Source organism: Megalops cyprinoides, chromosome 4 (genome assembly GCF_013368585.1).
Source record: "Megalops cyprinoides isolate fMegCyp1 chromosome 4, fMegCyp1.pri, whole genome shotgun sequence".
In the NCBI taxonomy this organism is placed as follows: domain Eukaryota; kingdom Metazoa; phylum Chordata; class Actinopteri; order Elopiformes; family Megalopidae; genus Megalops; species Megalops cyprinoides.
In genome coordinates this window covers 19979427-19993017 of record NC_050586.1, presented here as the reverse complement: position 1 = coordinate 19993017, position 13591 = coordinate 19979427, and the positions used below count along the sequence as shown (strand labels likewise).

Here is a 13591-nt window from a genome sequence, read left to right as displayed (position 1 = left end):
GAAAATGTTCAACACACTGTATGATAATTGCTTTTATTATAAGGCTCCACCTGACACATTTAATTGTGAAAAGACTATTACATATGGATAAACAATTGATATATGTAACAGATAAATATAAAGTAGCATAGTGTCAGACATTTTGACTCTTCAATTTTTTTTTTCTCCAGGAAATCAAAACTACAAAAATACAAGGTTACACTGACAGTGCCACAGATCATAAATGAACTAAATGAAATATGGTCTTTTATCACCTATAATATGTATACAATGACACACTGCAATAACAGAAAATAAACTTTACTCCTGGTCCCATTTAGACAAAAATAGACACCACAGCATTGGCCCGGTCAGCACAGCAGGTCATACTCTCCACCGTTCTGTTGACTGAGTTCACTTTTGTGGTCTGCTCAGACAAAGACCCACCTGGAGGTGACTGAAACCACCAACTCTTTGAGCTCAGCCAGACTGGAACATCTGTAAGGACAGCATATGTGCTCAGCAAAGTAGGCTGACTGCAGGGGGAACTCGAGGGGAGAAAGTCAGTCCTGACAGGGGACAGGATGCATGTGCCATATGGGGAAGATATTGCTGCCAGTTCTTTTGGAAGGAAAGACAACAGGAAAAACTGACTCTGGAGTTAGATATGAGACACAGGGATAAAAAAGGGAGGAAAAAAATCCCAGAGTGACAGAATGATGCAGGTAAAAGAAAGGAGACTGCAAGGGAAAGGTCATGTGTGTACTATACCATGGCCTGTTCCGGGGTCATCTGTATGATGTACTGGTATGAAGGCAGCACACAGTGGTGCAATAACAGTCCGCCCACGTGTCCTCCCTCATCCCCTCCTATTCCGGCTGTGACCATGGGAACAGTCATCGTCACTCCCTTTGTCAGCTCTGAATCTGGCATTAGGCCCAGCACCTGAGCAAAGAGGGGCAAAAGAAAAAACATCTCTCCAAAAGCCACCATCATGTCTACCGTCATTTCTTTCACGCATTAGCAAAGTTCTTAGGAAATAAAGTATGAACACCATCATCACATTAATTCTGAAAATCAGAGAACAAGTCAAATTTACACAGACCTTGTAGTTTTCAACAATCACAAGGGCCATAATGTGATCGCACAGGAGGGTGCAGCAACAACCAATGGCTATATTCCACAGAAAGATGTGTTGTGCTGTGTCCGGATTAACAACACTGTGCTAATGAGTGCATTAATGAGACTGAGCAGCTAGACTTGAATTTAGGTGTATAAATCTGTGCACTCCACAATGGAGTTAAGTTACAGATGAACATCTAACACAATCTTGCTTAAAATCACAACCCTCTTAATGTCATGTTTTTTTGTTCCCAAACAAACTTGTCACACAGTTTCAGTTTAAATGTTAAGTGGATTCTTAACATAGGGAAACATGTTTGTTGCTTTCAGAATAGCCAATTATTGTTTTTTTGCCATTTAGGTATATAGTTTTAAAATGATTGCTATACAGACAACAACACCATAATTAGCTGTATAAACATTGAGAACAGTCAAAAAGTCAGTGGGATGGTATGGAGACGGTGTGTGTTCACCTACACACTGGTTAGTGAGCTTGTCAAGTGTGCCAAAATGTATGTGCATGCTCTCCGTTCAAAGCAGTTAATAACAGGTGTGGTTTGTATTTATTTGTATTTAAACTTTCAGCTTATTAAATTATACTGTTGAAAAAGTTGAATGTTGCATCTCTATGCATAGTGATTTGTTTCAGTTGTGGTTAAAGTTACAGTAACTGACATGCTTTTAACTGGCCTGCTGTGCTGCATGTTAATTATAACATCACACTATATGATCACACTAATATGATCACCAAAAATACTGGACTAAGCTGCTGTGTAACACTGTAATAGCACAGTATGACAATAATATAAAACAAATCTTTGTCCTCCTGTGCAGTGGGACCATTGGGTAGTATTGGGCTCCTATTAAAATGACACCTCCCGTAACATCATGGATTTTTTTCAGCACTCCAAAGGTCATATTAAGTAGCTTCACTATATGCTTAGAATAGAGAATGCCACCAATATACACAATGAGAACTTCACTGATGGTCTGATAGAGCATTAGATGAATGTTTAAGGCAGGAAATGCCTATACAAAAAAAAAAAAAACGGGAGCTGTTGTAAGTTGTATGTTGTAATCTGTCATGAGAAACAGAAACTCAAATCAAGCACAGAACTGAATGTCAACAAACCCATTACAGCAAAAAAAAATTCCTTTGATACAGACTTGTCATTTTCTTCAAAATCTTTCACCAGTAATCCAAAAAAGATGCCATTTCATAGGTGAATGACTGATTTTATCCCACTTAATTAAATAAATGAACATTAAGAAAGGAAATGGATGTCAGAACTAACCCAAGGAGGCCTGAATTAATCAGAAAAGCACTAGGTCTTTATACCAAATATACAAAGCCATGAGATTCTACAGAAAGGTGAGGTCTCATATTAATCATTTTCCCTTAATGGTAATTTATAGAACTTATGGCTGTAATTTTGAATTATTCAAACGTAATATTACCGTTTACAGGAAATAAACATTTAGCCCATAGTAAACATGAAAAGGTGCTAATTGGACTGTATGCTAATGCCCATTTGAAATGGATTCGTGCAGAATTTGTCAATATCATACTTTGAAAAGTTCAGTTCAAGATACATTCATGCATTTATGGTTACCCCAAGACTGTTGTATCAGGCACTTGTGTCATACAGTTTAGGTTCTCAAAATGAATAGACCACAGACTTTAATATCTGGCTTTCTATATGAATAAATGTAAATGTTTAAGTTTTTACCTGAGGTGTTTGAGATACCAAGCATATGACATTCTATTCACAGAAACAGTCCAGATCACTGTATCAGACCCAATCTTGGAATAGGACCTTGGAATTCCTGCACAGACCATGGTATGGCCAATAAATTTTTGGTTCAGACTGGAGGCAACAGTAAGTGTAAATGAGTAGGTAATTCTGAGGCAAACACTATACAGTATAAGTACTGGCTGATATATGCGTCCCTCCCCCTCATACGCAGGCAGGTTTTCTCACACTCACACTGCTGGAGGTATCATGCAGCACAGCCAACAGCAGGCGGATGTATTCTGTGGCAGCCTTGAGTGTGTCCACTTTACTGGGCTTGCGGTCACGCTGCACCAGCGGGACCATGCGTTTCAGGCGGGAGAACATGCTGTTCAGGTTCTTAATCTAAGAGAGGGAGGCAAACACAGGGACACCAATGTTACAGCACGTGCACTTCACTGCTTTATTCCTTCCATTATCTGTCCATGTCCTTCAGCTCTGCAACTGATTAGTACGCTTGGCTCCATCCACTACCCAAGTTCAACATTCATCCATGTTTTTAATGCAGTTGTGTTGTATAATAATCACCCTTACAAAAAAATTATAAAGAGCTTTGATTTGTATACAAATTTATTGTTTTTCCACGAGCAGACGTCTTGAAAACTTGTAGCTCCTTTGAGGGTAGCAGCACTCTAGACCTGAGGGGACTCGACCTGAAACATACTTTTTTTTTTAGTGTGTGTATTGAAATCTTAGTTTAAGACTAATTTTCAGTACGGTAGTTTTTTATGTACTTATACAAACAAGGATAACTTGGAAACAAAAGATTCACACACTGAAATGCACACTGTGATTCTTCGCAAAGTCTGTCAGGAGCAGGTATACTTCCTACTTACTCGCAAACGTTCTTTGGCGTTAACCATCTGCCTTCTCTTCAAGACCTCATTCCAGTCCTCTGTATCTACGTACAGACCGTTGTTCCCTCGTCGAAACTTCGCAATATTAGCATACACAGGGAGCGGTATGCCCCCATGCATGCGCGAAAGGACGTCGCCCATCAACTCGTGTTCGGGGACCCTCATTAGGGCACTGGCCCCTTTGCCTGCCATAACAGTCGATCTGATATCTCTATCCTTAAAATAAGTTATGTATATAAGTACAGTTCTATCTTACAGGTAACACTTCAGGCAGACAATACAGTAACTTTTCTCAGGCTCTTAAATCACAAGGGGGGTGAAGGGGCATTAAGCAGACAGCCTCTCCTCGTCCACGCGCTACCCTAATTACGCATTTAAACGGAAATACCTGTGCACCTGTCGGCGTTTTTTTTCCCTTGAGATTTCCTCGAACCTTTCAGCGCACTGTTTTTAGGATACCTCGAAACTGTCCAATCAGAGGCGTGTACATAAATTACACCGAGGGATACAACGACTATTTTCACTTGAGGCAATTAAAATAGTCAGATGTCGTAATATTATATTAAAATGTGGTAGGCAAGGTGTCCACAACAGTTACCAAGGGATGGCGCTGGTCTTATTTGTAACAATTTGTGACGATCTGTCACTCTCTTAAACTTAGACAAGATGCTTTGCTACAGTGAAGTTTTAAGTTTGGGATGGCTGTCTGCACAGACAACACGTCTGTAGCTTTCACATTACGCTATTTTGCAACTATTCTTACCAGAGAAAGTATTATTTATTAGTGTACACACTAAGTTTACTTACATCCTTCTTCCTTAGCTACAAATATTGCTTCTGTAAGACATTCGAATGTTGGCCTCATTTGAACGGTTATGGAGCGCAACATCTCAAATTAGCCACTAGATGGCACCATAGGAACATTCTCTGTTGTTTCCGGGGGACACGCTGAATATAGTGATTTTTGTCAGAGCTCTCGGTTATTCAGGTGCTTGATCGACTAGCTAACTGAATATTATTTGCTTTAGATGCACAAATGTTATATTGCAGCAGCATTTGTTATAACAAAAACTTTTATTTTTTCCAATACATTATTGTCAACATCTGCTATTTGAACGTAATTCGGGGCAGCTGTGACAATTACACCTAATTAGTTGTTAAATTATTTGTTCTAGGCCCTAGTGCATAACTAATTTCCCTCAGTAAATAAAGTTAAATAGCTGTCTGTCTGCATAACAAATTTGTTAAAGGGGCTGAAACACAAATTATACATGTACAGAAAAAAATTAACTTGCATGATGCTGTCAGAATAGACATATTCCCAATAACCCTTCCAACAACCTCTACAAAGACGCAACAGCAGAAACATGTTAAATAGAATCAAATCCCGACAGGTCTTCACTTCACATCTTATTCAAATCTAATTCATTCACAGCTCTAGAGCTAAAACATGGTTGTGCCCTAAGGAATAGGGTTGGGAAACAAATGCCAGAGTTATCCTTTAGAGTTTGTGCACAGTTTGTAGAGTGTTACTGTGACTTTGTAATAAATAAAAGAATGAGGACAGATAAAATAACAAGTATGTCGTAAGCGTGTCTTAATGAGTGTAGCATTCTGTATCTGCATTTAAACATTTAAAAGTAGCACATGGAACTGAAAAAAGTTTGTTATTATTCTTAGTAGTAGTACAGATAATAACACTAATAATAATAATAATAATAATAATAATAATAATAATAATGCATCAGTCTATCTCTCTCTTCACTAACCTTCTCTGATCGTTGATTCATGCTTATTACAAAATCAGACGATGCTCTTTTTGCGTACGTGCTTCCCTCCATGTGATAGCCTATGCTTACAACGTACATGTGTGTGTCTGTGTGAACATAAGATCAATGACAATTATTATTACTTTCACACTCTGTTGCATTGGTACAGGGCAGCGCACTCCCAGCTGTGCCCGGCCCTGGCTGAACTCACACAGTGGAAACTAATCATATTGAACTGCCAAAACTCCATCTATTATTAACTGGATGGACACACCATCACGGCATGTCTCATTAGCTTTGCATTCCCCAATGGAAAGTAAGCTATCTTTATATGACTTGTTTTTACGTGCAGAATCAGTAGCAACCTAAACATGTAGTTGCTATGTTTTTTTTTTTTTTTCTCAGCTGTGCATACAACATTTATTAATGGCAATAACACTCATTGAAAATTCAACCCCCAGAAAATGAACTGACATGGGTATACCCCTCCAATGTCTCAGCTGGAAGCAGCTGTACGGAGACATCCTGCATCTCAGTGAACCCTTCCAGGAAGGTTAATTACTTATATAATAAGCCATTCCACTCTTGTCTCTCTCAGTTTACATATATATTATTGTCACCAACCAAAGAGGCACCCAAGCAAGTACAATAAGTGGTAAAATGCACTACATTATCTGCATATTTACATAAAGTGCTTCCACATATTTCCACGCACCATACTATCCTTAAAATGATTTTTGAATTAAATATATGATGTTTAAATCTAAATTATATCTATGAATGTTTCTTTTAAATAACAGAAACAGCTAATGTGTAAAGGATGTATATTTTCTTGCCCAAAGAAGCCCCCAGCCACTGATCTGATTGGGTAATGCCTACACTGTCTGGTTTTTACCAAACAAAAATTAAATTCCCACTGCATCTACTACAATTCGGTATCTCTGGTACGCCAAGTGCAGCATGAGCCGACAATGGGAATTAGCATCATATCAGAGATAAGGGGAATAAATGGCTGTTACAAGGCCAAATCATAAATGGCTGATATGACTATCATCCATCAGTTTATTTTTTCCAAGTCTACATGTGCCACTTGAAATTATATCACAAATGTGGTATTGATGTCTCAAGTGAATACACTCGAGCTGAAAAACCCTACATATACGTTAACATTTCTTCAAGATAAATATTTCCGTACATTTGCCTAATTACTTCAGTAAACATTCTGAGGTCTGTTTTGCACTCGGCTCATCTGTTGCACCTAGCTTTAAACTCCAGGGCTATAAATAGTTAATCTTTTAATACCTGCATCATGGATTACCTGCTTATCTCTCAAGTCTATTTACTCTCCTTTGTGTCAGTAGGACAAGCTGTATATGAACAAAAGAGAGCACTCTGAATAAAACACCGGCTGCATCTTCAACTGTTCTCATGCTCCCTAGTGGTGGCGGCCTGTGAGACTCTCACTCCCCCTGATCAGTGTTTGGGGCGTGGCGGTCCTCTGTGACACAAGGGCAGATGTACACTGCACCTTGCAGCACAGAGCTCTACTCATGTCTTTAACATAAGCCTACTGTCAGACTGCATCTCCCTGTCCACACATTAACATACTCATTTAACTAAGGCTCCTGCTCAAACACTTGCTTATATGTATTAGTGAAAAGAGATATGTTACAAACAAATCCCAATTGCTCTATGGAGAGGTCAGATGAAATGACTATACATCTGAAATGTTTTGGTAAAACACAAATGGGAACAAGATTGGAATGGATTGTACAAGCATTGATGATGCAAAAACAAGGTCAGGAAAACAATTGAGCAAAAAAAGAACGAGAAATGTGATTACAAACAGAAAAAGGATGATGGGCAGAAGAATAGAAGGACCTCAGAGAGGTTCTGGCTGGCAGCAGGACGTGCTGTTCCCTGATTCATTGTTCTCAATCTCCTGATAGTGAATGAGGCGTATTTTGGCCAGTGGAATTGCATTGCTCTGTCCCCTTCACAGTGGCTGCTGTAGGTGTGTACTGTCACATTTTCCCGGACAATGGCAGCTGTAGGCTTGGAATTTGGGCCCAGAGTCCTGACCTGTGCTGTTGTCATGTGAGGGTGGGGAAATAGTGACTATTTCCTCTGACCTGACTGGTTAATGCAATTTTCAAAAGCCTCCTAGTTCCCCCATGGGTTGCAGTGAATAGTTTATGGCCATATTCCTCTGTGTGCATACAAAAATGAAATTCAAATAATACCTGGCCATAAACTGACGGATAATAAACTGGGCCAAACACTGATAGAGAGAAGCTGAGAGGGAAGGAGTGAGGTAGAATGTTACAGCTTATCAGTCTGTGAGAAACATTAGGCTACCTGGGTTATATTGTGCAAGGACGCAGCACACTGTCACCGTGGCAATGCCATAGCAACTGCACACCAATGGCCGGGGCTTTCCTGGCATCTCTCAGAGGAAGGGGAGGAGACAATGGCAGTGTGATGTTAAATTTGCACTATTTCCTCACTGGCATTCTTTACCTCGAGCCATTCACTTTACCCTCCCTGTCTACCTCTCTCTCTGTCTTTCCTCATCACGGGAGTTATTGCCAAATCTATTTGAGACATGAAGGGGAATAAAATTAATTTTAATAAGTCAGAGGCAATGCCATTAGGTAGCTTTGGAGACCCAGCTGCTTTGGATAATTTGTCTTTTAAAATGGACAACGCATGGTTTCTTTTATTTCAACACCAATTTCTCACCAATTCTTGAATTGTGTCGCAATTGAATTGAATTTTGATCCAGCTGTTAGAGCTGTAAGGTGAATGAGTTCAGTTCTCTTGGATAGGAAGAATGACCTTAATCAAAATCGATGTACTCACAAGACCTCTATATCTACTTGGTCCTAACTAAAAACATATTTATGGATGTGGAAAGGCATGTTTTGAAAATGATTTGTCTCAGGAAAGTCTTCAAATTAAAATGTTACCAACGGATAGGGAAGACTGAGCCTACCCTACAGTGGATTTTATAACTGGACTGCAGTTTTTACATAGTAGATTCATAATAATTCTCTCTACCATTATAGATGCCTGTTTTGCCAAACCCTTTTCTTTGACAAGTGTTCTGACACACAATGAGCCATGCCCACTTTAAGGTGAAAAAAACCCTGTCTGTTATAATACAATATGGTTCAGGTCTGGAGGGACATTACTATGTTTTATGGTAGAAAGGGGTTTCCTTCATCTTTAATTCCTAGAAATATAACATTTGTTACTTTAGTTCAAAACAGCATTTTTCATCAATGGCATATAAAAGGCAGAAAGCCCCTCTATAACCTGTGTGAAAAAGATTATGTTCTTTCTAAAGGTTGACTCTAAAGTTGACTTTTGTAGTCATCGCTCCTATGGGTTTCAGTACATACATTTTATTATGTTGAAGGTTACATTCTCTCCAGGCTTATGTGCTCAGAATCCAGTGGGATTTCCTGACACAGGTATTGAGTAGGATCAATAAAGAAGTGGACAAAACAAGGCTATACTGCAGACAAAGAGGCTTGGGTCTATTCTAGTTGTGGTCTGTGACACAGTGAGATTCACTCTTACGCAGGTCCAGTTGGCCAACAATGTATAGCATGCACATATCACATGAGAAATTGGATTAAAGATAAACCTTGCATAACTGGTCAGTCATTTATCCATATTTTCTTTATTCTTTTTGAGAGAATTTGTGCAATAATGATGGAGAATGAAGAGGCAAACCAACCATATTTGGAATTCTTTTCTATCACCTCTTAGCGAACAGATGCGTCTTATCATTGAATTGTTTATCATGCATACAATAAAACAGGAATCTATAACAGGAATAGGAAGTGGTAAGGGCAGGCACTATGCATTTTGCAATAATTGCTTGCAATCTTTAATGTAAAGGGTGTGGATTACAAAGCACTTCATGACTCTTCCAGATAAAGTGGGTAAAATAAAGTATAAGACGTACTTGCATATTTGCCACATTTAAAACATGAGTCAAGATTTTAAAAAGGCACAATGGATAAAACACTTTCATAGTCACGCACAGAAGTTACACATGACTTCAGTGCCTCCTGAAGAACGTGCAGAGCTGCACATACTCTCAGTCTACCACATCCCCCACAGCCAATTGTACTGTCAGATGAACCGTTGTTCACTTCCTTTCTCTGTAATTCAGTAATGCAACGCTCTGGACACCACCCGCAGTCAGCTTTAGTCACCGCCCAACCACTCATATATTCTAGTTTCTATTCGGAATCATTTATTTGGATGTGCTGACTGATATCCTTCCATTTTTCCTGTTCTTCAGTGCATTTGAAATGAAAATACTGTCATTTGAGACAGGGGGGAATTCCTGAAAAGGGGTCAATCGGTGTTAACCAACGCTATACAGTGGCAACAGCACTAAAAAAAAGTGAAAACGCTTAAGCAGTACAACTCACTTGAAGGTCAATATCTGAGTGAGTCAAAACATAATGATAATTTTTTTTTCTATCTCACAACTGCATGTTTTATCTTTACAGTACAGAATAAACTGTTAATCAAGCAGAACAACCAGCTCAATCTACTTAGTCTGCCTGGTTTGCGAATATCATTGTCAAAATCAAAACCTCCAGCATTAACTTTCACATCATAATCATTTTCATGAAAAAAATTACATAAAGAAAGTTATAATAACTGACCATGAATACACATCAGACAAGACAATAACATACACTAAGGCTGTGGACATAGGAGCTTCCCAGTTTAATTGAAAATGTGGAAATTTCAACCTGGAGTAAGATCCAGTACCCATTACCTGCACTGTATAGTGTTTTTAACACAAACAAGGCACAGATTACAGTACAATGTACTTCTTTGTGTAACACATGCTTGGTGCAGAGAATGGCTCACACTATCAGTGAAGACTGGCATGTCATCTGGAAGGAGACTTTTATATACTTTTGGGATTTACCTCATTGGTTAATACACTGTTAAACTGTACATGATCTCTGTTATGCCCCTTGTCATTGCTTCGAGAATGAGTGACCAGATGATAAATTGCACACTCTGTTTAAATGCCCTCTCATTGTAAATTTCTAGATTTTTACATTTTGGATTCTTAGATACTGAATGCATACATAGTCCTAGTCATTTTCTGATTGTGAATGATTCTCAAACTCACTTACACTTGCAGTGAAGGTAACCTGTGATTTTTAATTCTGAAATATGTATTGTTATATGTTTGCTTACGGATTTTAGTATGGGAAAGATCCAAAACAAAACGTTTCTCAAACCTACCCTCAGTTCTTGATCTAATGCTAACAGTATTGTGAAAAGTATAGGTAACATGATATAATCAATTATTTGTATTTATTGTTACAGCTTCTTGCTGTATGTTCTGTTTTGCTGTCTTCTCTATCCCCCAGTTTCCCCCAGGTAAGATTAAAATGAATTGGAATCAGTTGTAATGACCATATGAGAATCTGGCTAGGCTACAAACAAACACACAAACAAATGCGATTTGGAAAATGAACTGAGAAAGGGAGAAAAAAATAATACAAATGTGATATTCCTCATGTTTATCTCCCCTCTATTTCCGTTTTTAATTGAATAGTTGTGGCTCACCAAGGGCGCAGTTAACCTGCTCTATTAGGTAGACCCACACACACAACACAAAGTGAAACATAAATACATGCACAGCACATGCATGTGTTAAAATAGCGTACAGTCATATACAATGACAGTGTATTGCTTTCAGAGTCAAAGCAGCACACAATTGTTGTACAGTATCTCCATCCCCAACCAGACCTGATAACCTTCCTCACCACTTCAAATCCACAAACACGCACAGGAACACAGCACACAGACCTTAACGTAATTCATTTCCTCCTCCGTAACCCTGACTCTCATGACCCTGAATCTTTTTATGATCAGCTGATCAGCATACTGGCCAAATGATATGTCAATAACCACGCCTTCGTAATTTACTGGTATGCAGAAAATCCCACATTAATGTCTATGAGACTATTGTTTTGTGTACTGAAGGAGCACACACACTCCTTCAGTTAATGAAAGTCTATAGTTCACAGACAAAGGAATGGCCACAGTTCCCTTCATATTGGTGCATTTTAAGGCCTACCTACTTGTTTAGCAAGGCTTTTATATTTCAATTACATATCAATGTTTATCAACCAAATTTTCTTGGATGTGAAAGGCAAATTAGACCTTCAGACTGTAGAATATTACACAAGAATGTTAAAAGCAGATCAAAAGAAATGGACTTTCACATGATTTTCAACAATTTTGTCATAGAGTTGCTCTCTTCTGTGTTTTAATAATTACAGCTGAATGTGGTTGAGGTGTCATTATGCCAAACAGTGACGCAAGCTGAAAGCTGTCTTTGATTAATGTGCCCTAAAATGTACCTAATGTTGACAGGCATGATAGCGATAATAACCATCACTATCTACGTCGTCATCGTCAACAAGATGGGTCTCTTGTGATGGAGGAAAGTTTTCGCTGGTGCTGTGGATATCAAGGGAGCAGGGGAGGCTGGGGATCAGCTGAACATAAATAATGCACACAGACCCTGATGTATTATTACAGTCTGCGTGCATGCCACGTGCATGTAAGTGTGCCCTTGTCTACGTGCTCAGCAGAGCCTGTGTATAGCAGGTCACTCTTTACATTATGTGTTTCAGTCTAATTACACGTGGCAGTATTGTTTAAGTACATATGTGTAATTACATTACGTTTTGACAGATTCCCATGAAGTAACTACTGTGTAAAATAATATTGACATAACACTTACATATGTAATCATACATATACAAAACTGCTGTAATATAACAGTGATACAGGTTTGCTTTTGTTGAATAGCTTTGGGCATGTGATGGCATGGACTTATAAAGTTAAATATTGCTTGGTGTATTGGTACGACATCTGCTTGGGTACATTATTCTCATTGTCTCTCCAATGTGTTCGTAGTTCTTGAGTGTTTTGGCTGGATGTGGGAGTACTGTACATACTTGGATGTCTTCAGTGAATGACACTGTGTACTCTCTGTAATCAGAGATATCAGAGTTCAGAGATGAGGACTGGTAATGGACACACTTCGTTAGTCCCTCAGGGAGTGTGATTTTGGAATTATTCCAGTCTGTCCATTCCCCATCAAGACTGAGAGGGAGGGACTGTGGGTGTGAAGAAGGGGTGAGCTGTCAGATTGTTAGAATCAACAGGGATGAATCGGGACATTGGAATTTGGAGACCATGAGACAGCCAGGGCAGTGAAGCATGTGATTCATCCTGCAGCACAGACACATTTCTGTGGAACAATCAATGAATGTACTATCAAACGTTTATCAGGAATTTTTGAGGAATAAGTTTATAAGGAATAGAAAAAACATAAGATGTTTCTAAATACTACAGTATTAGTACTTTTCAAAATACATATGTGTCTCCAAGCCAAAGTTCAGGCATTTTAAGGTGAAAATAGCCAAGATCCAAGGTTCAGGTGGTGACTATGAATGTTTTCCTTTGATAAGTAGTAAATTACCAATGGCTTCAAAGCTCATGTGTACAGGATGCTAGTGTATTGACCATCTCTTGTAGAGTGAAGACTTTGTCACCAAAATAATAATCAAAAATTGTCTTGCTTGAACTATGAACTTTCGATACTACCAGCAGTTTCAATACATCTGATTCTCAAGACTCCTCCAGTTTATATAACAATATAATTATATGACAATCTTGTCTGTCTCCTTTTGCCCTGCGTGGTACATTCTGGGCCAAAAGCAATGATATTATATTGCATCATGATGTTATTTTTTATTATTGGAAAGGATTCAGAGTTCACCATAATAAAAATACATTGTAGAATTGCCTCCGCATTTAAGGGGGAAAACTGTTGAACTTTTTCCTGCTGATTTCAATAGATGGTTTGTGTTGTGTTGGGTTGTGAAAATAATGAAAATTACATGCTGACTAACCAGTAAGTTTGCATCCCAGTCTGGGGTGGGGCTAGTTACAAGTTACAAGTCAAATAGATTACACGACCAGTAAAACCAGTAAGAAAGCCACA

General features: G+C 38.7%; 1 protein-coding gene across 1 annotated transcript; it reads right to left on the bottom strand.

Annotated features, from left to right (window-relative positions):
- Positions 1-744: 744 nt before the first annotated feature.
- figla (folliculogenesis specific bHLH transcription factor) lies at positions 745-3916 on the bottom strand. The gene is made up of 3 exons (XM_036527984.1): positions 3731-3916; positions 3084-3239; positions 745-924 (listed from the first exon to the last, which is right to left on the bottom strand). Exons 1-3 carry the CDS (start codon positions 3914-3916, stop codon positions 745-747), a joined length of 522 nt encoding a protein of 173 aa, XP_036383877.1.
- Between the last annotated feature and the right edge of the window lie 9675 nt (positions 3917-13591).

Bases quoted from the DNA above. Each gene is read 5' to 3' on its own strand.
- figla (XM_036527984.1), bottom strand. From the start codon at position 3,916: ATGAGGGTCCCCGAACACGAGTTGATGGGCGACGTCCTTTCGCGCATG. The intron at 3,240-3,730 runs GTAAGTAGGAAG...TCCCTCTCTTAG, and splicing joins ACGCCAAAGAACGTTTGCGA to ATTAAGAACCTGAACAGCAT. The intron at 925-3,083 runs GTGAGAAAACCT...CTCTTTGCTCAG, and splicing joins ATACCTCCAGCAGTGTGAGT to GTGCTGGGCCTAATGCCAGA.